At 40.5% G+C, this 27,631-nt stretch overlaps 1 protein-coding gene across 5 annotated transcripts in view; it reads right to left on the bottom strand.

The window, feature by feature from the left end:
• Positions 1 to 27,631, bottom strand: part of LOC106751048 (lachesin-like) — a 164,138-nt gene that overhangs the window by 23,185 nt on the left and 113,322 nt on the right. For all 5 annotated transcript variants that reach the window (XM_014631821.1, XM_014631819.1, XM_014631818.1 and 2 more), the window contains 2 exons: positions 5,860 to 6,077; positions 4,939 to 5,014 (listed from right to left, as the gene is read on the bottom strand). In XM_014631821.1, the coding sequence (XP_014487307.1) occupies positions 4,939 to 5,014; positions 5,860 to 6,077 (294 nt within the window). The remainder of the gene's footprint in view (positions 1 to 4,938; positions 5,015 to 5,859; positions 6,078 to 27,631) is intronic.

Below are 27,631 nucleotides of genomic sequence, written 5' to 3'. Positions count from 1 at the left end.
TCTCATTTCGCGAGTAGCAGGCTTCAAAATGATAGTTGAAACTTATACATTTATTATATCATCACACATTAATTATAAGATTATTATATTATTATATAATAATCTTATAATTATCAACAATATTATTATTATTTCTTCCAAATCACACGTCAATTTTGAATCTAGATTTATATGTTAATAATGCGTAAATCTCTTTTTTCACGTAATATCGTATACGATAATAACTATATTATATATAAAGTTATTCGGTAGATTCCGAATAAGTAACTTTTTGGAGCATCCGAATAAGTTAAGAACATAACATCTCCCGCGGACATCAGCCGCAGATAGCGCGAATAAGCGAGTAAGCGCTTGCCGATGACGTTTCGAAATTCAAACGACATTTTCAGGAAAATTCGCTTATCCGTATAAATCCGGCAGCGAAGTCTCTAAGTGGCTTACGTTACCGGCGTCCGAAATACATATGTGCGGAAAGAGTTTCACAACAAATTTATCAAAGTCAGGCCGGGCCGCGACTTCGTTTGCATCTTACGCCGAAGAATTCGTTAGTGAAATTCTCAAATCCAAATGAAAAGCTCGTAGAGAACTTTGCGAGGCACGATACCGCGACCGCGGAAGTTTTCAGAGTCCGACAACTCAGTATGGATTTGCAAGGGGAATTTGAGACAACGAGAAGTTTTCCGTTTGCGAGAATTTCATTAAGAGCTTGTTAAGCGCGTAAGGTTTTTATTGTGTCACGTTACAATTGTTTCGCGAGTACATTTTACACAGCTTCGTTCTCCGCGAGGTTTCAAAGTTCCTCATTCGGACATATCAACGTGTCAATGAGCGTAGTAAACAAAATGGATTAATTAATCCGGAGCGATCGCGATGATAAATGCGATATCGAAATATATGTTTTAATCACAGACTCGATAATTCCCGCAAATTGTGAAGGTCATAATTACTCGTCCAACAGATATCATTTTAAATCACGAAGTAAACGAAGTAATCACAATTGCCAGGCGTACTGATGAAAATATCATTAGCGCTGCACTTAGTGTTTTCTCCAGCTACGCAACGCAGTTTTCTGTTTCGTGAGCAAGCTACGTTCGAATTAAGGGGACGAAAAATGACGTCCCGAAAGCCGACAAAGCGGCCGCGTAACGGCCGTTTATTAAATCCGCGTCTTAGCAACGAGGCGGGGGGTGCTTGAATCGGAGCGCAGCGCAGCGGGGTAGACGTTGCATTATGTATACGATGCCTGGTTTGAGCAAATCACAGGGGGGCGTCTAGAGCAAGACGAAGAGAGAGATAACGCGATAGTGGGATAGACGAATGAATACGATATTGTTACTATCCGGGTCGACCGCCGCGAGTTTTGCCTCGTTCTTCCGTCATTCTTCGCATACTATGTCCGCGCTTCAATGCTGCCACGAATAACAGTTTGACTCGACCGTGGAATAAATTAGCCAGGGAATTCGAGCTTCCGCGAGCAGCAGAGGAGTGGGAAGCGCGCTGGACTGACGTGGGGAAGGGAGAGCAGAGAGACGTGTCAGAGCGGGGAAAACGCTCGGAACGACGGTGAAAAAAAAGGGAGGGTGGAAGTAGGTAAAACACGGGCACGGGCTCGGATATCAAGAAACAGGGGTACTTTGCCCCTTAGGCGGTCCTTAATAATAAATTCATATCTCGGCCCCATCGCGCGCTCTCGGCCTCTCCCCCTTACTTTTTACTGCCGCCGAGACGAGCTCCGGCGGCAACCGGAATCGTCGTCCTCGCTTCGCGGGCGCGACGACTCCTCAGGAGAAGCGTGTCCCGTCCGTGTCTCCTTCAGTCGGTCTACAAATCTCCTTTTTATGCCGCTTAATAAAACTCGTCCGACATATCTCTAACTACCGCCACTTAATTTCGACCGGGTCGACCTTTTCCGCCTCTCTGACGAAACGCGCGTCGGGGGTTTCGTTATTTCACCGTCGGCTGTCGGTGATTGTACCGAAGCGGGTATGGTTTGTTTGCTTCTTTCCTTTCTTTCTTTCTCTTTCTACTCCTCCTCTCTCTGGACCGTCACGCACCCCCTTTGCCCAGCCTCCGCTGGACCTTTTCAAAGTTATTTCTCCGCTTCTCCTTTGGAGAAGCTTCGAGAAATTCGAATTCCTTTCTAGCCCGGCTTTTTCTTCGTGTTTTCATCTTCCCGCTTGTAGACGGAACAATGGAATGGTCACAATCGAATCAAAATCGGCGACTCTAAATGGACGGGAAAGCGCGCGTATCTCTCCTTATTTGTTGTTTATTTTTCCGCCCGAGACGAGAATGTTAATTTTCGATTCGCGTCAAAATTTAGCTTATAGAATCTCACATGATACATTGCGGTTTGTTTCAAACATTTTTCCAAAGATCCCTCTCATAAGAAAAATATGTTACGTCCCTTTATAATTTTTTAAAATTTCTTTATCGCATAAGTGCATTACGGTGTACGTGGAAAAAATAAACTCTAAGCGTAAAGCGCACGAGCGATAAATAGGTTGTGTGTATGGTATTAGTAATCATGGATGCAAGTTCATTTTGCTGTTGTATGGAATAAATAGCAATTACGCGTCTCGGAGCAGAATATACGATGCTCGTATACGACTCCGTAACGCATTCGATTATGGGGCGTGACTCTTAGCGCGCTTAATCCTGCGTCCCTTTCGGGGATACCAATAATTCAGTATTAGCGACATGCCGATAGCCCAACGAATCGTCTAGCCGAAATGCAGGATTTGGTCAGTTTTGCGAATGCGTGCAAACGCTTTTCACAATAAATCATCACGTAGCCGTTGCGCGTCACGCTGTAGTCAATGTTACTTTTAATTTTGTCAGAGCGACAGAAAAAGCGTTTTTCGAAAAAGATGCGCCAGAACCAAAAATGGCAGGTCTGAAAAATTCCACCTTCATTTACACAGTCATACAGGTGATATGTGCAATTTTTGATTTTCCAACTGCAATGATAATTGCGTCGTTTAAACATATTATCAATTATACGATTTAAAGATAAATACGATTTTTCGCAATTAAAAGAATACCTTTGAAAAGTTCATTTTTTTCTTACTTTGACAATTTAGAAACGACTGTAGTATATATTCTTATTTCAAGGAAACTATTTACTTTTATTTAACTTTTCTTATATAAATAATTTAGATATTCAAAAATATCTAATTTGTTAAATATAATTAGATTTACACGGTGCGCGGATACACACGTGTACACGATATATACATTGCGATCCATAGAAGAACGGAAGACAGATGGATGGGAGAAACTGACTGCAAAATAGATAGCATCGCATTCAACGGACAATCCTTTTCGTTTTTTGTTTTTTATCGGATCGGGCAAGGTTTACTCTCCGCCACCTCCTCTCTTGTCGGTAGTCTTTTATGCTAAACTAAACGCTCACATTCATTTGAATGTCGCTAATGCGAAAGACCGATCCGTACTAATGGAGTGATCTCTCCATATTCGTTTTCGCGAGCGTCATTGATTCTATTTGCTTCCTATATATCTCTGATTCATACTTTTCCTCGGGACTCTGTAAAATACACGAATATATCGTCCATATATTTCGCATCTGTAGCGATAAGACCGAAACACATTCGGTCGCTTTGGATATATGCAGCGAGAGTCGCGAGTTATTTAGAGTATTATTCGAAACTGGAAATTCTCGAAAGCCCCGAACCACATTTTTTAAAGAATAGAAATGAATGTTAAAAAAACTTTTTATTTTTCAACTTTTCAACTATAGTCACGACGTAATCATAACGCATATGTTCGTCGTATGCATACATTCACACGTATTTTCCTCCATCTATTTATCAATGCATAAACATTCGAGGCTTTTGATAGATTTAATTCTGTACAAAAAAAAGGTCTGGTAGTATTAACCAGAAATGGAACAACCAGATGCATTTTGGTTCAAGGAAAAAGAATTTCTGGTTATAAGAATCATATTTGGGTCATAAAAACCAGAAATTCTGATTCCTTCAATCAGAACGCATCTGGTTGTTTCCTTTCTGGTTAATATAACTAAATTTTTTTCCGTGTGGACTTTTACAAATTGTCGAAATAAGGAATTCTGGTATTGCGATGAATATATCATGAAATTATAAATCACGAAGAAAAGGCGCGCACGTATTACGTTTCCAGTACATATAGTTTCTTACATGTCGTAGGTAGAATTCTTAACTTTGTCAATCGTACGCGTTTTATTCTTTCGACTTATTTCGCATACCATAAAACTACATATAATACAAAAACCAGGTTGCACACTCACGGCGAAACGTGATGAAAATTTAAATTAATCTACGTATACCTCCTAAATGCATCACATATCCACACACACACACACACACACACACACACACACACACACACACACACACACACACACATATATATATATATATATATATGTGTGAAAAGTACTTTGTTCTCTAGAAAAAAATACTCCACTTGCGAAAAGACAAGCGAAACGATATCTAAGCTTGTAGGACGACATTAGAACTACTGGTATCTGTACATAGTCGCGTTTAATTGCAGCCAACAGTGTTGCAATTTAATTCAAGGCGAGTGCCGTCGCGAATCGCGATCTGTCGGCAAATATTAGACGGAGGTAATTAACGTGGGTATATTTGGTCTATGAGAAAGATCGTCACACGCGCGCGCTGCGGAGTTAACCGTGTCAAACCGCGCTCGACTCGACGCGTCGTCGCCCGAAGAAACCACGGTGTATCCCGTCAATGGGTGTGCCGTAGAAATTATGTAGTTCGTTGAGACCCGACATCTTCGTCGACTTCGTAAACAAGCGGGGAATGACAGCGCGACGTTAAACGCGCCAAACAGCTCAGCGACGAACCGTCATTACCTCGGTAAACGCTACCACGGATAGCTGCGGGGCGCGTGTAAGCAAAACGAGACACTTACTGTACAGACGAATCGTTCCGTCGGTTTCTCCGCGTGGATTCTTGGCGATGCACTTGTAGCTACCGTAGTCTTCTTTCTGCAAGAAAAAGAAAAGATAAGGAGGAGTTAGTGAAACCGAGAAAATTTTACTCGGGCAATTGTAACAAGATATTTTTTTTATATTGCTTTTCGTATAGTGAGCAACCATTACTTTCGTACAGTGAGGAAACATTAGACCAACATTTTCAAACGTTGTTCCCGGTATACAAAAATTTCAATTAGTAGCAATGTAATTAGAAAATTTAATTTCACATTTGGCGTGCGAATATAATTCGAGCGTTATCGCTACTTGGTGTTTAATATTGAGCGTTAGTGCTACTTAATGTTTAATATCGCGTCTTTCAGACCGCTAATATCGTTATTGTTAGGTAATGGTAAATTAATTCGACGTATATACCGCCGTACACAAACAATGATATCGTCCAATCCTATTTCGTACCGATATACCGAACGAGTAGTTTACTGCGTCCATCATCCGTCGGCATGCGACGATAGTGATTTACGAGATGACGTTATCACTCAATCGCAAATTTTAAAGCCGTGTACGTAATTAAGTCACGCAGTTTTTTACAGCAGGTATATATCGCGTTTTTCTCCATTATCACGCGATTGTTGAATTAATTTTCGCAAAGGCGAAACGCGAAAATTTATTTCGTTTATTTCGCTCAGTATTTCCTTTATCCGTTACACTCGTGAGAAAATGAAATATACAATTTTATTCTCGTATTGAGAATGAAACTATTTCAGATCACACAGATACGTCGTCGAAGTTTTTCGAATTTTCGGGCTTTCTGTCCCCCTTTTTTTTATTTCAAGAACAATGCACTCTATTCGACAGCATCGTCGATCGTAGGCGGAACATACGAAGAGACATTCGTTCACCTGTATGTCGAATATCGTGAGCGTCATGTGCATTTTGTAGGACGGTCTGTCGGGCGACGACGTAGCCTTGTATTTGCTGCTCTCGTGAATCATTAGGCCGTCCTCCCTCGCCCAGTAATTCAAAGAAGTCGGATGAGCCTCGGTGTAGCATTCCAGCGTAACGGAGTAACCCAAGGGCGCGCCGACCAATTGGTGCGGTATCCAGAGCATAGGGGGGACTGCAACAGCAGAAGTGATTGATTGGCTCATAAATGTTCCAATTACTAACAATACACGATGGGCCTACGATCGATATCCCTTCCGCGCGTCTATAAATCTCGAAGCCTGGCTCGGCGCTCGTTGCGCGAGCATGAACGCGCGCTCCAGCGCCAGCGTGAAGAATGATCCGAGACAATCGCGAGCTTTTCCGACAACTCCGTTTTGGGATGTAATTGGATGAATCATCGCGAGATGGAATCTGGGTTCACTCTCAATTTGGAATTGTGAATCGTATATGAACGCATTTTCATGAAAAAGACATAACGATTGAACGCATTTCAATAACTCGTTAATGATTAAAGCTCGCGAGTGAGAAAGAAAGAGAACGGTACTAAATTAAAGGAAAGAAATATTATATTTAGTATCGTTTTTGTATTCGTATGTAAAATGCGTAAAATATGAAAATCATCTTTTGTAAATTATGATAAGCTTATTATTAAGTTATAATGTCATACGCGTGCACACATCACACGTATTATCGGTTTTATAAATATAATTAAAAGAAGACATATCTGTGAAAACAAATTTTGTTTCGTAACTATCGTAAGATCGAAACTTTGCATTTTCGTGGATCGGTTACGACGCGGTGTTCTTCGAAGTTTTATATAATCGTAGCACGGGCAAGGGGCTTAATTTTTGCTATATGCCATGAAACTTAAATGCGTATCACGCGACCCTTTAATAAAAAAGTAATCCTATTTCGATGAACAGCTTCTGGCGTTGTTGTCGGCGACGGTGATAACATTTCCTCCTCTGAGGTAAGAGCGCCTCAATTTAACTTAAACCTCCTAAGAATATACCTAAACCATCTTCTCACAGCGTGTCGCAATATTCGTGAGGAAAATATTACACAGAACGAGATGGTTACAAATGGATGAATGCAAGCAATAAAAATATCAAGAAAGGCCTAACACGACATTCTTTTAATTTTTTTTAAAGGCCATAATCGAAAATATTATCCGTAACAAAAAGAAATCGGCGAAGAAAATTGATTTGACATGAAATATTGGAATCGGTGTCACAGTGAGAGAAAGCGCCCAAAATCGTTGTAGATGTAAGTGGTTTTAGAATTTAAACAATATCCTTTCTTCAATGGTCTTTCTCGGGCGGGAGAAGGTGACTCCACAAATTCCACGGAGAATTAAATGCTCTCTTTTCTCGGTACCAAAAATACTCGAGGATTCGTTTTATAGAACAAGAGACTTTTGCGTGCAATAGATGGGCAGTAACTAAGTTTTACGGCTAAATTGCATTTTCGGAATAACACGACTCAATTATCGGTGAACTGAAATCTTCGTTCGTCTTCTCTTGTACGTGTCTATCTCGTGATTTATGAGGTACGCAGTCAAGCAGTCGGGTTATATTTTGAAATAAAATCATTTTTAGTGCTATTACACAAGTTCCTTTTTTTAACCTAGTAATATTGTGTGATTCGTTTACTACAGAATTCCAATTTACCCGATAAGATCCAAATCGTGATTTAACGATTCAACATGTACACCCTTATCGCTGGACAAAATAAAATTTTGGAAATTTATTCGAAGGGGATATATCTCACGAAGGGGAGAAAAAAGACGCTTTTCTAACGGCGTCCCCACAAAAGGGGAAAACAGAGTTTGTCGACTTCTGGATACTGGAACGATCGAGTTTGCTCTCGTTTCATCTGGGATCTTCTTTAAGCAAGAGTCTCGGTAAACGACGACTCGATTAAATGCGATTGTCCTTCGAGTCCTTTAGAAAATGACTACACAGAAGCTGGACCGATCCGTTTCCTGACGACTGTTTTTCGACTCCTTCATTCACTCGCGGTGAATCTCCCGAATCTTCGTAGCCTTAATCGTTTTTTTAAATTTACTCTTGAACAATATTTTCTTTTACGTCGTCGTATATTACTCATTCTTTATATTTTATTATCTATTATTTAATGTGCAGGAAGAGAGTATATTTGTTTACGAAATTCAATCTAACTAGAGAGAAAGGAAAAATAAATGCTATAATGCTTAAAGTGATTTTTTTTTATTTCATTAATTTATTTCACAATTTCACTATTTTCGTCGATACAAAAGTATGGATTTGGAACAAGACTTATTCGGTTGCTTATCGATACATTCTGAATATTTTAAACTCAACTATTTTATTTATTTCATATTTAAACTCAACTCAACTCAACTATTTTATTTATTTCATATTTAAACTTCATTTGGTATATATTTATATAGGAATTGACATATATGTTTATGTATATGCGCGTGTACACACATACATAAAGTATGTGTGTACATAAAAATACAATTACATGCATAAAACACAAGATGTATACGAGACAGAACGCAAATTGAAATAAAAGTCAAAATGTTAAACTTGAGCTTGGGATTTGTGAAACACTTTGCATACCTCAGGCTAGACGTTAAGCGGAATCGAAAAATTCCACGCGGTTGTAAGTCTCCGTGGCGAAAATAACGTCGCATTCATAAAAGAAACGCTCCAGTTAAACGAAACATCGGAAGCTATTGCTAAACACGCCTCGCGCGGATTCTCCGCTCGTTCGGTGTAACGCGACCCCACTAGCATCGGTCGTCGTCGTTGTCGCCGTCGTCGTCGCTGGGGGTGTGTTCTTTTTGGCACGTAATACAGGACCGTGAATTACTACGGATTTCAAGGGAAGGTTCGCTCTTGTGCCTCTCTCGTGTCTCCCTCCACCCTTTCTCGCTTCTTTCCCTTCTGCTCGACGGCAACGGGGGAGGCCTGTCTTCGGATAACGCAAAGGATATCCGACACCTTCTTAAAATGCAAAACATTCCGTCTGAGGGTGAGAAGGGACGGGAACGACCTAGGTTGTCTGTGATGCCCAGGATCCTTATTGCGCAGACAAGCTCGGGCTTTGCTATACGAAAGCACTCGTAGTTGGACGCCCTTCGTCGTTCGTTTTTTTCGAATTGTCCCTTTCGCGCGCGACGTCAAATTCGATCGATAGTAGTGAAGTGCTTTCGGTAGAAGAAGACACTTTCTCGCGTTTCTTTAGCGTTCATCGGCGTGCTTTATGTAATTAATTGTAGTAAGATATATCGTGCGATAATGGCAATACCGTGAACTTATCCGGAATGTCTTCTGTTATTTTTTTCTTTCTTCACGTTCGGATTCTTTAACTAGTTTGGAATTGATTTTTTTCTCGACGGAAGCGCGATGACGTCGATATTTCTCGAGGTGTAAAAGCCCGATATTGGAAATCTAAAATCGCGTTTAATATGAAACGTAAAGTTTACTCTAGTAGAATTTTAATTGGTGAGTTAGACACGAAAAGACAAGAAAGATACACGCAGTAATGCTTCTGTGAAATTGTTTGTTGCGTTAAATACTTCTTTTATGCCGAAGTACAATAATATCATCCAATGCCACTAATAAATTAGAAAAAAGAAACATTATTTAAATCATTATTTCATTACAAATTATTTCAGTAATTTGCATTTTCAACGCTACGGATATTGAAGGACTGTTTGAAAATAAGCTGTTGAATTTCGCTGTATCGGTTTGCGGTTCGTAACAACGTGTATCTCGGACAACAAATTTTTATAGGTAACGTTTTACTGAGCAAAGTGATACGTGGTGAGTGGCGAAGGGTTTAAACATTAGCACGGGCCACTGCGAAATGTAAACGACGTTGAGTTAGATTGCGGAGAACAATGTGTGGAACGGCCCGCAAGGTAGATGAAAGCTAATTCAGGTGGAAGTTAAACAGAGTTAAAGGTACGTCCTTTACGTAGGGTAGGTAGGTAGGGTAGGTAGGTAGGATAAGGTAGGGTAGGTTGGTAGGCAAGTTAGGTTGGGACGTGCGGGTTAGGGGTTAGGTTACGAGAGTTCGGCCTTACATTCATCACAGAGAGGCCTTGAAGCTTTCTGGATCGGTATGCTTTTTAATAAAGAATGGCTGGGCGCGGGTTTGGCGCTCGGCTTACTCAAGCAGTATGCAGCGTATGAAATTTTGCCTCGATGTTACCAGTCAAACCGCTACGTGCTTGCCTAGCCATCAAATTATCCGCGTGGTGGAAAAAGAGAAACCGAAAAAATACATACGTACATTAATCAATTATGGAACTTTTCTCCAATCCGAGAAAATGAATGGGAAATTTATATTAAAGGGAAATGAACGTGGATGCGCTCTGGAGAAAGAGAATATACCGTGCTTTTATTTTACATTATTAAATGAGATATTTTATAACTTACCTACGAGGCTTTAATATTCGCCTGAGAGATCGTTCCGAATGCTAAATAAAATAAAAAAAAAAGTTTCAGAGGAATACATCATAAAAGATCAATAATTATATATTAGTTTTACTTATATCATTTTGATATTTGAAAGATCGCTACTTACTTATATCATTTTGATATTTGAAAGATAATTTTTTTATGATTTGAATCGTACATCGAAATCTCTTTCAAATTGATATAATTACTTAAAACAAAATATATATCGTTATACGATATCCTCTTTTTTTTGTTGACAAATTGTCCGACAATTTTTTTATACACTTGCAATGAGAAACACTGTACACAATGAGTTAACAAGAAATTAAAAATGTATATTCATATTGGTTCTGTTGTTTATTTACAAGGTATTGTAAGAAGTTTACAATACTTAAATGTATATAAGTATTCTTATGCATATATTCAATCTATAAGTGTTCCTTTTCTTCACAAAAAAGAAATAATATATTACGATATTAAAATTTGAAAATTATCAATTAAATTTTCAATTAATTAATTTAGTTATGAAAATAGATCTTTTCATTTTCACGCATAATACATTATTAGCATATTCATACAATGTTTTATATTGTTTAATTTATATATTTTATTAAAAATTAATGATTGAATTAGTTGTACAATTATTAGAAATAATTACAATATGTGGAGTAAAATTTGACGTTACATGGAACAAAAATTCCAGATCCATATTTTCGAACTAAAGGATAACAGCATTTGATATATTAAAGGTTTAATTGGGGTTAAAACTGCACATTATCGAGACTGCATCGTGCCTCGTTGGTCGAAAGTTTCGACGTTCCTTCAGTTCTGATACCGGCATTTTTAGGAATTTTAAACTCCCTTAAAATTGCGAAAAAACTTGAGAAGTATGCTACTGTAGCCGTAGTGAAATTAAGAATAATGCTACTTGGAATATTCTGTTATACGGAAACGCGTTTAAGGCATTCGCGAAATTGCGCTGGATCGTAGGATTATTTGCTCGATCAGATTATCCGACTAAACGCAATGCGCATAACGTTTAACAGGAGGGTGACCTGGATAGCCACGATAGGCAAGCAGCTGTTTCACAAGCACGATAAGAACATTATCGTTGACCTTGCCCTTCCTTAATGCTTCTGCGTCGTCAATCTTGAAGCTCTCCTGACCTCGTTCCATATCGTACGAAACAACAGTAGTTTCCTCAGGTTGCAACCGCCTAATCGTTTCCTGTATAATCACTTATCTCAATTTGTAGGTATCTTCTGACTATTGATTTCTTTCATTATTAAGATACAGTCATGAATATTCGATGAGACTTCTTTTATTTCACTTTGTGCACTTCAGGAAAAGTTATATGTTTTTATTTACATAGATTTATACTTCGCATTATTCTGCTAGTATTTCCGTTATTCTGTGCATAAAAAATATTAAAGTAACATATTTTACGACGTATTTCATATTTTATGTGTACGAGTATGCTATAATAAAATATTTCCTATTCACTTTTCTATAATTTTACGTAGATACTTTCACATGTAGAACAATGAAATGAGTTGATTATGAAGAAAAGAAGTTATATAAAACCATTTAAACGGAAAGAGCAATTATATTGTTGCAACTACGAGGAAAGTAATGTCATAGAAAAAAGTTACGTCCTTTAAAATTTTTCCTCTACTACTTTTTCAATCGTCGGCCATAAAGAAGATATCGTTATTCAAGTTGTCAGAATCTCTCAGCCTTTATAGCTACTAGTTAATTATGAAGCATAATAATAATTACGAAGACCTCTTAGAGATAATCAATGATCAGCAGTCGGAAGTGCTTGACTCAAGATTACGTTATACAGTAAAACCATTTCGGACCGGAGAGCGATTGTTTGTTTTCTAAATCGGAAATTAACCGGATCAAGAATTAATTTTGCTCGACGTCACAAATAATTTCCATCTCGTCTCATCCGTTTCAGCTATTTGGAGTTAGTATAAATTTCATCGTTAGCGTGGAAGAAGCCGACGAGAACGAAGAAAGATGAAAAATTATTCGGAAAAGTTCACGTGCGCGGATAGTGCACGGAGAACGCGGACCGAAAGTTGATTCATCGGAGAAAAATCTCTCGACCCAGTTTTGAAATTATTTTATGCTACATTAGCCCCCCTCTCACAACCCTCAAGAGATCGTTTAGCCAGCCTAAACAGTGTCCAGTAATTAGTGGGGTTAGACTTACAGTTGCATAAGGTCAACTGTATTAACTGACGCCAATAAGGTCTACAAGAGAGAGAAAGGAAGGGTGAGGAAGAAAGAAAGGGGGAAGGGAAACGGAGAGGGCGAAAGAAAGAGAGACGGAGGGAGAGAGAGAGAGAGAGAGAAAGAGAGTGCGTCGAAAGCTCTATCAGCCGAAACACATTTTCCACGTGCGACTGCCTGCCATTTTTCATGGTTCGTTTCACACGAAATCGATTTATCACGGCAAGCGCGCGCGGCCCTGTACCGTCAGTTTTCATACCGGCGGTTTCGTAACGTTTTCTACTTTATTGGCCCTGCCTTTAATCCGGCCAATGGCCTTCCTTTCAGATTGTACGAATTATCCCGGTGTGATTTCAAATATTCCGTCAGCTATAAAACGTTGCTTGAGAAATCATCGCAAGGGGATTGAAAAATCACTTACGTCGGCAGACTCGTTGGCTCGTATAATTTATTCCGTAAGATATTAACGTTTCGGCGAGATCCTGATACACCCGTTACGCAACATACTCACCGTGGGATTTAAAAGGATTCAGAGGGGATCTTATCGCTAAATCGATCGATATAAGAGGCACGAACGTATATAAATATTATTCTCTTAATTCGCGGACAGGGGCGAGATAAAGTCAGGTAGAAGGGTTGTTTGCCGTCGAGCATCTCGGCTATGTAGCCGAGCACGCAATGAGCTGTGACCCCTCTCGTTTTAGAGAGCGGAAGTCGGGGACGGGTGCAGGAGCGGGAATTCGGTAAGCGCTAATACACGGGGCTTAAGGCCAGGGCTTAGCCGTCTCTCGGGACGCTTTGGAAGGTAGCTGGCAGTTCGATTTACGGTAATTCGACTGGTATTTGGCACCGGTGTCCTGGCTCTCTCGGATGTCAAACGGTCGCTGAATGAGGACCGAAAACGCGTGGCGACGAAGATGGGGTTAGGGGGTGAAAGGTCGGGAGGTGGATGAGAGAAGTAGGAAGGAATGGTTCTCCGATTTAGCTCGGAGTGTCTTCGCCTTTAACGAGGAGAAGCCGCAGAAGGGTTCGCATAGCTCTGGGACTGGCTTACTGCTCCACTCAACATCGACATAGCGGCGGCGTTAATTACAGGCGAAAAGTATCGCTTTGTGCAACATAGCTTACGAATCTGTGCCCCCCTGCCGTATCCAGCCCAGCGTTAATTTGCGTCGTCGTTAATAGAGACGCGTTTTTGCGTGTTGGATGCTAATTTTATGTACGCGAACTCACACGCCAAGAGCACCACGAGCGAGACGTATTTTATGACCGCGATCTGTTCGATTTTTATCATTTTCACTTCGCATCTTATCAGTTAAATCATTATTCAGTTTTATATGCGCAACATACGAGGGGACTAGTAAAATCCATTCAAGTACGACTAACGGCTGTTTAGAGGACAATAATTCTTAAAATAAATGGCTTTAATTATCGTAGAACTTTCGGACGAACGTTGCGTTTCGAGATTGCCGGTGGTATTGCACGAATCGCTGAAATATCATTATGCGCCTACTCGTTTTGAGCATATATGGTTGTGATTTTCGTCGCGCAAACTAAGGCTTTCGCAAACTTACTTAGCGGTATCACGAAACTTGGCTAGTACAAACTATCTACGTAACGATAACTGGCAGCAACAACATGCGGCAACTTATCGTCCTGTGGATATCTCATTTGTATCAATCACTTGGAACGGAACGTAAGCGATTCTATCGGCGATATCGGCGCCTTAAAATTTCTATCTCACATTTAGTGTTGAAGTATCGCATAAAATACACCTTCGGTGTCATTTTTTATTACCTCTCTTTTTTTCTTTCTTTTCTCTTTCGTGGTCTTTTTCTCTTTCTTTCTCTCACCCTTTTTCCCAAATAAACAAACCTTGTTTTTATAATGAAAACATTTTCTCTCTGAATACATTTGTTTTCGGTACTTAATTTTCCATGTCGGATATGCATGTATACGTTAATAATTAAATTGCCGAATAATTTTTCTTCTCGTGACGTCATGAAAAATGTTACTATTAAAGCCGACTCCTGTGCACGCTTCCTTCCAATTTCGCTTAAACACGGTGAAAGGGTAGCCTCAAGGCAGTCTGAGGATCAAAGGACACTCCGCGCGCTGGTTGCAGTTTCGGTTAGTAAACAGCAAGGTGCTCACCTACATTTCCATGAGATATCCGTGCCGTAAGAACGGCGAGCTGTCATATAAAAAATAACATAGGTTAAAGGGAAAATATTTCGCTCATAATGCACGCGGCAATAAGGGAGAAACAAGGAAGTAAAATCATTTGAATATAATTAACAAAGTGATATCTAAGAGAGGACTCCTGTGGAATCTGTCGGAATTTGGTTATCACTAACACTTCAGGAAATGTCAAGTAAAACTTGATACATTGAAAAGTGTTAGGAAAAAGGCGGGTTAAAATGAAAAGATGGGGTGGGGGGCGAGGTGTAAATGAATAGGGGAGGGATAAAGTGGGGGAGAGAAGTAAAAAGAGAAACAGCCAATTAATTAATTGAGTCTTCCTTCGTGAGCTCGATCGCGCGCTCTCAAAGCAGAAGAAAAGTGAATATATCTGTTAACGAGCATTTTGAGAAAGAAATCGCGCAAAACCGTGAAACGCGTTTTACGGCGGATAAATCTTTATTACATCGGTAAAAATTTGCGAGCGCGCTCGTGAGGAGCCTGTTGCAATATTTAGGTGTGGAAAGAGATGAGAGATTCCGTTCTCCGAAAGTGATCACATGAGCTGTCATGAATGCTTCCAGACATTTAACTTAATTTAATTGTTCAGTAACTGCGACACGGCAATTTCTGTGTAGACAATTACATGCACATACAAACACATGTACGCTTCTTGCCAGTTATTATTGTTAAAATGAGAGAAATCTACAAAAGATTTGAACATTCGCTCAACAATCTCATATTTATCATTTCGAGATATCAAATTACACGAAACGAAAGCTATTCTCTTCATGCATATGGAAATGAAAAGAAATTTACCAGGAACGATAAATCCCGCGAGTTAAAGCGCTACGAATACAGGACGTCGCCGCGAGTAAAGTTTTCGCGATAAGATTTTCCGCGGCACGTTTGCCATTTACTTACAAACAACGTGAAGTCATAGACACGGAGGCCGAATTACGCGGGTCATCGTGAAGGAAAGCAACGATAGAACGACTTCTCTCCCCTCTTTACGTGTCTCAGGGATTACTATATTTTTCAACAGGGACCGCTCCTACGTAATAAATAGCGTAGTTTGCCCAGAGCTTGGAGCTACTTAAGGTACTGTTTCTCACTGTCATAGGTAATGTAACAGATTAATGTCCCATTTTTCGAGGCTCCGGTATCTCTGTCCATGCCGCATACTAATGCGCGAGGCAAGGATACGCAAGGCGAAAACCACTCCGGGTGGCGTCTCTGTTATTTTTAGTATGATTAACGTAAAGTCAGCTCGGCGGCGCGGTTCGCGATAAAAATCCCCGCCGCGTTCTGTCCGCAATTTAAAACGGGGATTGCCGCGCTAGTAGCGCGCGTCGCCGACGGAAAGAGAGAGAGAGAGAGAGAGAGAGAGAGAGAGAGAGTTCGAGGGCGGATGATAAGCGAAGCTAAAATAGATGCATAAAACGTGAACGCTTTATAGCTTGTTTATGGCGATCTCCGCTTGGCTTTCTAACAAATTGCGCGCTAAGTAAAACCGAGCGCTGCGACCGCCGAAGTTCTCGCCGCCGATGCGACACGCGAACTTGCCAGTTGTGCGGCTTAGCGCGACTAATTTATCCTTCGCCGATTTACCCTTTTGCGCTTTACCGATAGGGCCCTCGAGTAACGGGAAATCGTGTTGAACGCCTCTTCGATCATAAAGTTAACCGGTGGCCAAAGTGAAACGTCAAAATTCACTCGTCCGGTTTTAACTGCAACTTCGCAGCGTAGCAAAAAAATTGAATCGACGAAAGTGGCACAATAACAGTGGAAATCTTTGCACGAAGTTCGACAAAGTAGGAGATTAAAATAAACTGTCAAAGTAAAACAAATTGATGCGTAATAGAGATAAATTTAATTAAGCAAGAGACAGGCTGAAATCGAAAATGAAAAATGCAATAGTCTATCTTTGACAGATTTTAAACAGAAATCAACACCGATTAACACTGATTCCCTTTTAAGTACTCGAGAAATTGTGGCGGCTCCTAATTTGATAGTTGTACATACTATCATAAAAATAGCATCATAGTGCAATACCGTGTGTCGCAGAATCAGAATTATCGGAATTTCTCTAGAAATTGCGAAATGCAGAGATACGCGTTTGTTGTTCCGAACGCGTTATTTATTAATATCGCGACTTTAGTTTTGATGCAGTCGCGCGAAGGTTATCGAAAATGTCGATACCTCGGAAAATGGCAATTTCTTCCTCGAGATGGAGATTGGACCGAAGGTCGATTAAATTAAGAAATATAGTATGTTTAAAGTGAAAAATTCGATTAGTGAGAAATAAGAAATTCAGCAGCTTAATCAATAGGCTAAATAAATGAAAACCAAATTGAACGCAGGGGCAAAAAACGTTCGGCCGTACATACACAATTCGTATTACGAAATGTCACCGGTGAAACGCGTGTATTTTGTGCGAAAACTCGCTCACGTAGCTGTATTGCGCGCGTCGCCTATATTGGTTTGCATATGCGCGCAAACTTTCATTCAGGAAATTGAGAGATAGACATCTGTCGACGGTGTCCATTGTGCCCGTCGATGGGATTCGGGCCTTAAAACGCCCCCGCGAATTAAACAGCGTCCTCGATCCTTCGACTCGCGCAGTAGATAAATCCTTGTCTTCCATCATGTACGGCCGTTATCGAGTCAATCGATCGGATTAGCGCCGAACACGCTGTCCATTAGACTCCTCCGTTATACCGTGCAACGAACGCACGTACCACGTTTCAATACGGAGGTTATTTATAATAACATTGATTTTGCATTATGTCGTGACGTCCGCCTGACGCTGTTTATAATTAAATTCACCAAATTAGTAGGCACATTAGTAATAGCACGATACCGTGTCAATCATTAATAATCTTGTTATTTACCTTATGTTTATCATCGTATCTTGAATTTTTCCACGTAAATGATAAAAATTCTCTTTTTTTTTATTTTTATATAATCGCAGTTAATAATTCCGACGGAATTATTTGTTTGAATGTTATAACCTTTTTTGCGCGGAATATTGTTTGTAAACGTGTTAAATACTCGGACGGTCGATGGAAAATGTCGTGCTCAGCGCACTTCGAATTTGGTTCTATGAGAAATTCGCGTTTTCACGTACCTTCGAATAAACGAAATATCACGGAAAAGTCAAATCATATCACGCGGCCAGTTCGTCACACAGAATCACTGTGAGGAACTGCGGTCTGGGAGAATCGTCTGAAATGACGGAGCGAGCAAATCGGTACTATCATCCGCAGAAATGGAAGCGTGTAATACATTTCGGAAATTGCAGCGATGCACATTCCTCCGTGTCGCATCTCGCACGCCACATTCAGTTGGTCGATTCGCGCCGATAAATTGTCAATGCTTTCGCCGTCGCGCAACCGAATCCGTGAAATTCTATACCCAGGTGGAACGACCTGCTAGTTTACGTTTCGCGCGTCCCTCTCAATACAGTTTTGTCGCGGCACTTCAACGACCTATTTTCATTGTTGGTTGTTAGCACCTCCAATAGATGTATCGTCAAAATCATAAAATATTTATGGATCCTAATTGTTGCCATACCGAATTCCCATACAGCATAAATGTTCAAAAGACATCTTAGAGACGTCCCAAAATTGTTTGATATCTCTAGGACGTCTTTTGAGCATTTATGCTATATAGATTACGACGTTAGGAGTGAAAAATTGTGTGAATTCTTTTCTCGTGATGTACGCCGAGATAAATCAGTTCCTTCGTATGCCATCCCATTCGCGTTTGACAATATAAATTAATGAGATGTACCGGGAACTTTCCTTTTAGTCCCGCATTAATAAATGGATATGCAATTCAGTCTATATTTGTCTCGGATTTTCAACGAAAATGGGTCCCACGACAGTCTTGAGAAAGCTGTGGAAATTACGACGAATTAATAACTAAAATAAGATTAATTTTATGATTCCGAATCCGTAAGAATTGTTGTTTTCACTGTTTGCAAGAGCGACCACTGCGTAGGATATAAAAAATAAAACTCACACGTCTCGCCGTAATAGAGACATCCGGCAAATTTGTGTAGTGCAGAGCTGAAATCATTTCGGTATTGGTGACGCATTGGTGGCATAACTTTATAGTCTGATCATATTCCGTATCAGTCGTGCGTATGGAATAACTCATAACCGTATCAAATGTAACGCTCTCGCTAAATATGATATACATGACGTAATTTTCATATCGTGTCGAGTTGATTAGTTGATGTACGTATGTATTGTGCTGTGCCGTAACGAGCCGAAATGCATATCATGAAGCGCGTTATTAGCATATATCGATATAAAATGCGAACACCTACGTAAGCATGCCAAGCGTTAGTCTCCTATCTGACCGTAAATTTCAGTGCTCGCAAGATGTATGGCCAGCAGATTAAAACCAATATTCGTGCGCGTTTAGGTTATTAACTGTGGTTAATTGCAATTAATTGTCCCAATGACACCGCGTGGATCCGTCGGCGATACCAATAACTTTCGCGCAATTCAATAAAATAAATTAGTCGGCCGGTGATAATGAAATAGCGATTTGACACCTCGTACTTGATTAAAATCCGATCAAACTTTAAATCTCATATGTGCCAAGACAATTTAGTAGATTTCGTGAGTCTCGCAGTGGAATCGTTAGTCCATCGTCCCTCTTATACACATTCATTTTAACACTATTATTAAATAAAAGATGGCATAACAACAGAGATATGTAGTATTTTTTCCGAAAGAATTTCAATGAAAAGATCAATACTATCTCTATAACCGCAAATTAAGTAAGAGCACCGACATGTTAATAATCTTTGCGTAAAAATATCGACATTGAGTTAAAAATAAATACTGGATATGGAGGGACCGAGAAGCGTTCAGAGTCTCGCTTTTGCGAGTACTTTTAACTTTTCCATTCTATGTACCGTATCGGCGTTCAGTTTTGTAGCTCCATCGAGAGAACGTAAAGTCGAACGGCTGGCATCTCCTGCAGGAGTGTACTTTATGGCACATGCATTAATTCACTAGCTTGAAAAAGAAAATAGGGAAAGAGGGAGGAAAAAAAAGGTTGGAAAGATCAACACTCTCCACTCATCTTTTCGCGAAGACGCCTTTCTTTTTCGTTACATTTTTCTGCGTCTTTGACGTCTCATTGTAACGCAGACAATTTGTGAAACGATACTTCAAAGTAAAGGTAAATTACGCATAAACTCATCATCTCGTTCGTAACGTAATAACTATATTTTTTTTATTTCCGAAAATACTCATTATTATGTCTCATTAATTATAAAATGTTCCATTTCAATGGGTTATTCAAGATTGATTTATTGACTTACAACTATAAATATAGACATTATTTTTGTTTTGTAACGCACTTTATAACACGCTTTATCTTTATCATAAAGTTTTTTAACGAAATATATTTTTTGTTATATCTTTTGCAGTTTGGCAAGATGTGAAGGAATTGCCAAATGAATATTATTCCTCCCTAAGGGAGCTATTCAAATTTCTCCGTGAAAATATATACGACATTCTATAAAAATAAAAAGAAATGAAGAGTGTTAACTTAAGTCTTAAACTTATCTTTTACCTCCGTGTAAGAGATTCGGGACCAGTGATCCATTTATCACGTAAAAGATCCCATTGAACTATAAAAACCGACAAAAAGATTTTGTCGTTATCTCGCATAGTTCCGTGGAAAATTGCTGGTAACACTTTATGTATAATGTGATGCTTCAGTATACGAGTATCGTTTCACGAAGACGACTGTCGAATACGAAATCCTTTCTCTAATACTATCGACTACTACCGACGGTTACATATTCTACGCCCATTCTACGTCTATTACCGATCCACGCAAAGCAGATTCATCTTCGAACGCCTGCTTGGAATGGGCGAGAATCGGATATCATGGAGAGGCGAAAGGTACTAAAGGGCTACTCGGTGAAGATTTGTGTTTGATTTGCGTAAAATATATGACGTTGAATCTCACACACAACCGTTGAAATCAGATACACGCACAACTGTAACGTAATTAGGAATAAGATCGTTACAATAGCATTTCATTCAAACGAAGTTTTCGAACAACCTCCCCTTCCGGCGCATCATGGCCGAAAGCGCAAATGATTATTTCAAAGATTAGTAATTACTTCCCTTTCGTTTTACTCCCGCCAATCTTCCCGAGAGCCGTTAGAGACTTCCTTCGTTTTAGGCGGCTGGATGACGCGGTAGAGGAAAGAGGAGGCAACATCTTGCTCGGATTAGAGATTCGCGAGGAAGGAAGAAGCTGCTCGGGAATGAAGACAGTTAAGAGGGTCGGGGTTGAAGACGGCACCGCTGCCGTAGAATACGGGGATGCCGGGGGTTGGGATCTTAATGACACAGTCAAATTCATACGGAGAGAAGAGGAGAGGAGGAAAGGGACAGACGGGAGCGCGTGGGGAGAATCTCGGATGAAAAATTACCGATGATAACGGACGCCAGCGCGGAAACCGGCGCTAAATGATCGCTCGCGGTTCTTTTGTGCGATTTGTGGCACCTTTACAAGGTCGGCGGCGGTTGCACCGTGAAAGGTGGCGAGGGAGGGGAGAAGACCGAAAACCGCGTCCATAGAAACTGCCGTTCGCTATTGCCGTGATTTTACGAATTGTTCCTTGATGCGCGATCAAGAGAATGGGCCGCGTTTTCAAAATGAATATATGGATACGACAAAGGTGATAAAGCGTAATTAGTTGGCGCATATCTCGCTTTCGGAACAAAGAAGCGCAGATTACTTTACGTAACGGCGAAACATTTTAATTGACGTGCAAAAGTGCCGCGGCGCATACGTCAAGTAAACGTACGTAAATTTTAGTTTTCCAGTCTACAACGTGGCCAGGCATGAATCGGTGATGTGGCGTCGCTGGAAATAGAGCAATTAGACTATCTTAACCGTTCGCGAAGCAGTAACGAGGTAATTTGCGCATATTCTCGGTCAGGCTGGGTCGCGCTTCAGTTTCGAGGAGCAGCTTTAACTGCACCATGAAATATCTTCTATATAACGCTATTGAGCGTATCATTTGCGGGACGAATAACTTGTTATTGTTCACAAAGGCGCGATTTAAAATATACGTTTAATGGCCGCGGGGGTCGTGAAAATTCTACATCGTCGTATCGTAATGATCGTTATCTGAATTACGCGTGCGATATTTCTCAATTCTGCGAATCGCGCTAGACGAGACGCGGCAATTCTCAGCCGAAATCCTATGTTACGATATATTCGTAAAAAGTGCACGACGCTACAAATTGTAGCGAATCGAGTTAAGACACAGGTACGGTCGCGTTACAGTCTCTCTCTCTCTCTCTCGATCAAAGCTCTTTCTCTCTCCCTCCTTTCAAAAATTCCGTCGAAACGCTAATCAAGAACCGCGTAACGGGCTCGGAATATAAATTTGCTCTCCTATCCGCACAAATTTCCTCGCGGCGTCTCTGCCGGTGCACGGCGCATAGCGTCGTATTCTTTCCACGCGGCTGCTTATCCGCATGGTGCTGAATTATTTCCCTCGTTTGCCGCCGCAGATTATTCTGTCAGTCAGCTGGGACTTAGGGCGAATAGAAGAAGGCGAAGGGGCCGTGGCGGTCGAGGTGTGGAGAACACGGCGTAGCAGGTCGCTCTCCCTTCCCGTGGTATATGATAATTTTACGGTAGCCGTCTACGGAACCTGTGACAAAAAGACGAGCGTACCCTCGGGCCCTCGGTCGGCCGCTTTTCCAGACGACGACATATTCGCTGATTCATTCGCTCAGGGCCGAGGCGCGTAGAGTTACGTGTCTGGACTGCGAGCTTGGCATCGACCGAATTCAATAGCCCGATAGAGACTATTGCTAACGATAAACGACTGTGGACTAATCTTAACGATCACTCGACGCGGACGGATCTGTGAAAACGGTCTTCCGAAACTTTTTACTTCAAATTCCAAGGTTTTAACCAAAGTTTGAAAATAGTTTTACGATTTTACAGATTTACTGCGCGTTCTCTCCTCTGTTACAAGGTGAAAAACAAGGGAAGAGGGAAAGTGAGAGGGAAAGTATATTGAACCGTTAATTGTGTGCAATGTTTCGTCTACACAAATTGCTCTTTGAAAGAAAAAAGAAGCAAGAGTTCTTGAACTCGTTTATTTTCAGTAAACGATAATTATCGTGACTGCTCTGTAAATTTTATGTTTGAATCATCTTTTTTTCTTTTTACTGAAATTGGTGTTCCGAAGTTGTCACATACAGTTAACGTAAATTATATTTCAAATAAATATAATTTGAAGATGTCTATTCGGTTAATAGAATTAATAGAAAATCGGGCCAATGAGAGAACACAGATGTTGGTGTATAGATGTTTAACATCAAAAGCACACGTCGTGTGTTGCGTTTATGTAGCAAAAGCGAAATTATATTACAAGCGTTTAACGATATGAAAATTATATTACAGACTTTCAGTTGCAGGTAGAGTTGTATTTGACATCGTTTCTTTGCAAAATATTGAATTTATCATTTCTTCCCTTGTTTTCTTTCGGCAAATTTTCGTTATTCGAAAAGTTAATTTGAGAGGGATTAGCTAAATAATTATGAACAATTTCTCTGATATATGCATAAATATTTATTATTTGGAATTAAATCGCGCTCTCGGGTAATTATCATAATAAAAATGGGATATTTTTCAGTGAAACGAAATGATTGATAAATTTATACTTTGGGGACCCTCGTCGATGAATAAATAGCCGTGGAAGTGTCTTTGATTGTTCCGAGGAAATCACCATCGATCGACCAATGTGCGGTACGCAAAATCGACGGCAGTGTTAAAAGTTGTAGAATAACGAAATCGAGGAGCAACTTTCTTAGTAGTCTGAGCACGTAGTCTCTCTCTCTCACCGGGGCGTTTCTGTTTTCGGGCCAGACAAAGACGAATGAATCATAAAGATACGCGACATCGAAATTATAGAATCGCGCGGTTCCTCCTGGATTCCGACGATATCGTACTTCATGATCGTTTCGTGCCGTCGATAAAATCGTACCTGATCGACTTTGTTATCCCGGCACGAAGAGGTCATATTATTCGCGTGCGTGCATATAAACTGAAAATAAGAGAGGAAAGGATACCTTAATATCATATATCTCTTACCATAGAACCATCTTCTTAGTTCTAAATCGTTGTTTGCAATAAGGACTATTCGTCTAATTAAGAGCGCGTGCTGAGTCCAGTACGTTTTTCGAGTAACAAAGTTCCATTGTGTCGGGCCTTTATTAAATTTCACGGAGTTTGATGCTGCAAACGCATCTTCGAGGAAGGATTCGCAGTCGATTTCGTTGCGACAACGCGTAAGAAATGTAGTTTGCCCGAGTGGACAATGACTGCTCGCGTAGTCAAGGCACGTATCGCTGTGCGCCGGAGGACATCGTAGCCGGTACACTCTCGACGAGGACGAATGAATCGAGAGACGCTTGACATTACAATTATCGGATAAACGTGGCGGGCGTTGCGTCCGTCTCGAGCCAAAGAAAATGGATGATGCGCGTCAGAGAAGCTACGGCGATTAACCGAAAGCATTCCGTGATTTATGACACCGGGCCGGATGGGAAATATAGAAAAAATCTCACGACGCCACAGTATAGTGACGTCCGCGGGAGAGAGATATCCGCTAAATTTTATATTCGACGGAGGAGAAATTTAACAGATCTACTTTATCGCTACTTATTTGCGCTCGAAATGTCGTCGCGTTATCGAGAGCTAAATAAATCACCAATCGCTGAAAATCGAAGTTCAACTTCTTCAATATCGAGATACAAATTTGCAACCGTTACCACCGTACAACGACGTCATACATGCATATCTTCTTGAGCCCACGGGAAGTTTTCATCGAACATCTGTTAGCCAAATTTCTGCGTCAATTTTTTCTTAAGCCACGAACTAGTCGTATCGATGCACCGTAAAAAGGAGTCGTTTGCAACCGTGCGACGGCATATAATTATCGTAACGTAATATTAGACTATAATGTGAGATGTATAATTAAACTTCAATGCAACCTAGTGCGATGTACTTTGAGGGCGCCGTTTCTGTCGTTGACATCGCGTCCATGAAGGACCAGAACTCGTATACGCAATTGTACAAGCACTTTAATGTGTGTGCATCGGGAGTCGATGTGTGCCGCGTTAAAGGCTATAACGAGTCCTCGTGTGGCGCGATAATTACAAGCCTCGGGTACCCGCGGAAAGCACGCACGGATTGCGTTATGACATGATTATTGTAGCTCGGCCTGCTGGCAATACAGTGTAACACGCCTCGCGATACACTCTACGGCGATACGTCACGTCGCGTGCCCACTTTATACGCAATTACAACACGTTATAATTTGTCTGTGAAAACGCGAAGCGATAGAAAACGTTCGGCTTATCGCGCACATCGAACGCGATATCTTCCCTCAGAGCATTTCAACGAGAAACGAAGGAAACATTACAGAAATTTTGCACGATCGGGTATTGTTAGCGATTATATTCTCGTCTGTTAAATAACAAGGAGTTCCACGACGAAAATAAATTTGCGATCTTCTAAAGGGATCTTCTAAAATCTTCTCTTCACTTTGCATTTAATATAGACCGTACAAATGATAGAGACAAACTATTCTTACTTTGGAATATAGGAAAAGAGAACCGTACAGTGATCTTTTAATAGAGAATTAACTCTCTAATTGCCGAGATGTTTCACTTTGATACGGGATCGCGAAAGCCTGATATATTCACAATTGTACTTGACGAAATCGCAACAAATTGCGAGGAAATCTTATCTCGAGAATCGAAATATATTTTCGTATTATATTTTGTGGGTTTTCAACAATAAAATAGCGAGACGTCTCAATAATGTTATACAAAGTTGCAAACGGTGTTCTCAATTGGTAATGTTGACATTACGGTAACGACTAACTGTTAATGGCTGGCATAACGTTTGTCTCTGTCGCGTTTTCTCTCGCTCGCTCTCTCGACGTAATCTCCGTTGTATGCCCGCTCGACAGGGTCAAAGGCTGATAAAGATCGTTATAACAATTATACACGCATGTGAGCGGATTGCGTTGTGACATGATTATTATGGGTGGGCCCTGGTCCTGGTGTAACGGCACAGTTACAATACACTCCCCCGGCAATACGTCAAGCTGTACGTCTACTCCATGTGCTGTTGCATACTGGCTACGCGACATGCAACTACTCTCCCTCTCTCGGAGTGTCGCGTCGGACAGGGAGAATGAGAGTCATGCGATGAGAGGTCGTAGTCGCGCGCTCACCTTCCACGAGGAATAAGGGTGAAGGTAGCCCGATACTACGACGACTGAATTTATTGCACGCTTCCCGCGCTTTACATTTTTTTCACGTAATTTCGACGGCGGCGTGTATTATTATTTTTTCAAACGTCCTATACAAGATGCGAAGGTTCAAGGGTCACATATGCTCGATAGCTTCGAAGCGCGGAGAAAGTTTATCACGAATAACGCCGCTTTAATTTTGTAACAACCACGCCAGAAAAGTTTTTGATTTGCTACTATCGTTCCTTTTTAAAAAATCCCATAATAATCTTGTAAATCACATCTTCCACCCACCAGTCTCTCGCCATGTCGGAGAAGCTCAATGCTTTATCTTGAATACGGATCTATTTTGATAAATTACAAATTAATTTCTGCTTAGCGAAAATAACGGGAGTTGCAATTGCTTGTGTATTTTTAATCGACGGTATTTGATTAAACGCGATCTATATTTCTACTGTAATGCTGCTTTGCGCTGCAATTGCGCGGTTAAATGCGCACTTTACACTTTGTTATACTTGTCATATTCGTGTTTGCACGTAATTAAACTAACAATCTCTACTTTCGATTTTCCGTTTCCGCAAACGTTCCTTTAAAACCGACTTTGCTCTTCCGTGGTGTCGGACTAACACTTTTCAACGTCCAGTCCTTTTTTCCGCGTGTTAGACGTGGAACTCGTTTCCACTCTTCAGACGTAAATCTGGCTCTGTGGCCAGCTTTGAAAATAATCTGTATAATTACCCACTGTGCGATATAGTAACTACGAATAAGTAACTGCACTAACTTCTTCAGTGTGCGCTCGCCTCCTCTTTCTCATGCTTTATATTTTATCATGTAATAATGTATATGAGTTTTTTCTAATTGCAAGTATTATCGTCTCACAATGGACATTCTTTCGTGTATTTTTGTCTGTCTTTTATATGTTCGCTTTCTAAGGAGATCGAAAATGTGAAGAAATATTATATTCGTTTATTTATCAGACTGACACTAATTACTCGTTTCACTCGCAATATCATGCACAAAAGTGACCTAGACTTTTACTACGTAGCAGTACACGGTTGTTAGTAGGTGCACGCAAAAGCAATAATATTAAGTACACTAATGCAGTATGAAAGAAATTCACAAAAGCTGCGAGATGATCAAATTGTACCTCTCGGTAATTTACCTGCCGCCTCTGGCTACGCGAAGGTACACGGGTGCGCGGCGAACACGTTTTGCGCAGAATTCTATAACACCGAAATCTAACGTTATCTCCCGGCAAAATTTCACGTGCGAGAACGCGCAAGAATAGTTATGGAACGTTCTCGTCAGCGTTAAGGGGGGATTTATGCGATACGTGTCTACTTGTTCTTCATTTCATTATATCTCTGATAATCATTTATTAAAGGTTACACTTGACAATATTCCATATCAAAATGGAAATAAGGTGCAACTTTCTACAAATAATCATCATCTTATTTTTCGCTCGATGCTGAGGTACGAATTATTTTGTCGCGTCGCTAAGCAACAGCGAGCACAAATTTC

The sequence above is a fragment of the Dinoponera quadriceps genome, unplaced genomic scaffold, assembly GCF_001313825.1.
Source record: "Dinoponera quadriceps isolate SergipeBrazil2010 unplaced genomic scaffold, ASM131382v1 scaffold6073, whole genome shotgun sequence".
NCBI lineage: Eukaryota > Metazoa > Arthropoda > Insecta > Hymenoptera > Formicidae > Dinoponera > Dinoponera quadriceps.
Note: the sequence above shows the minus strand (reverse complement) of the source record. Positions and strands in the feature narration are given on the sequence as shown.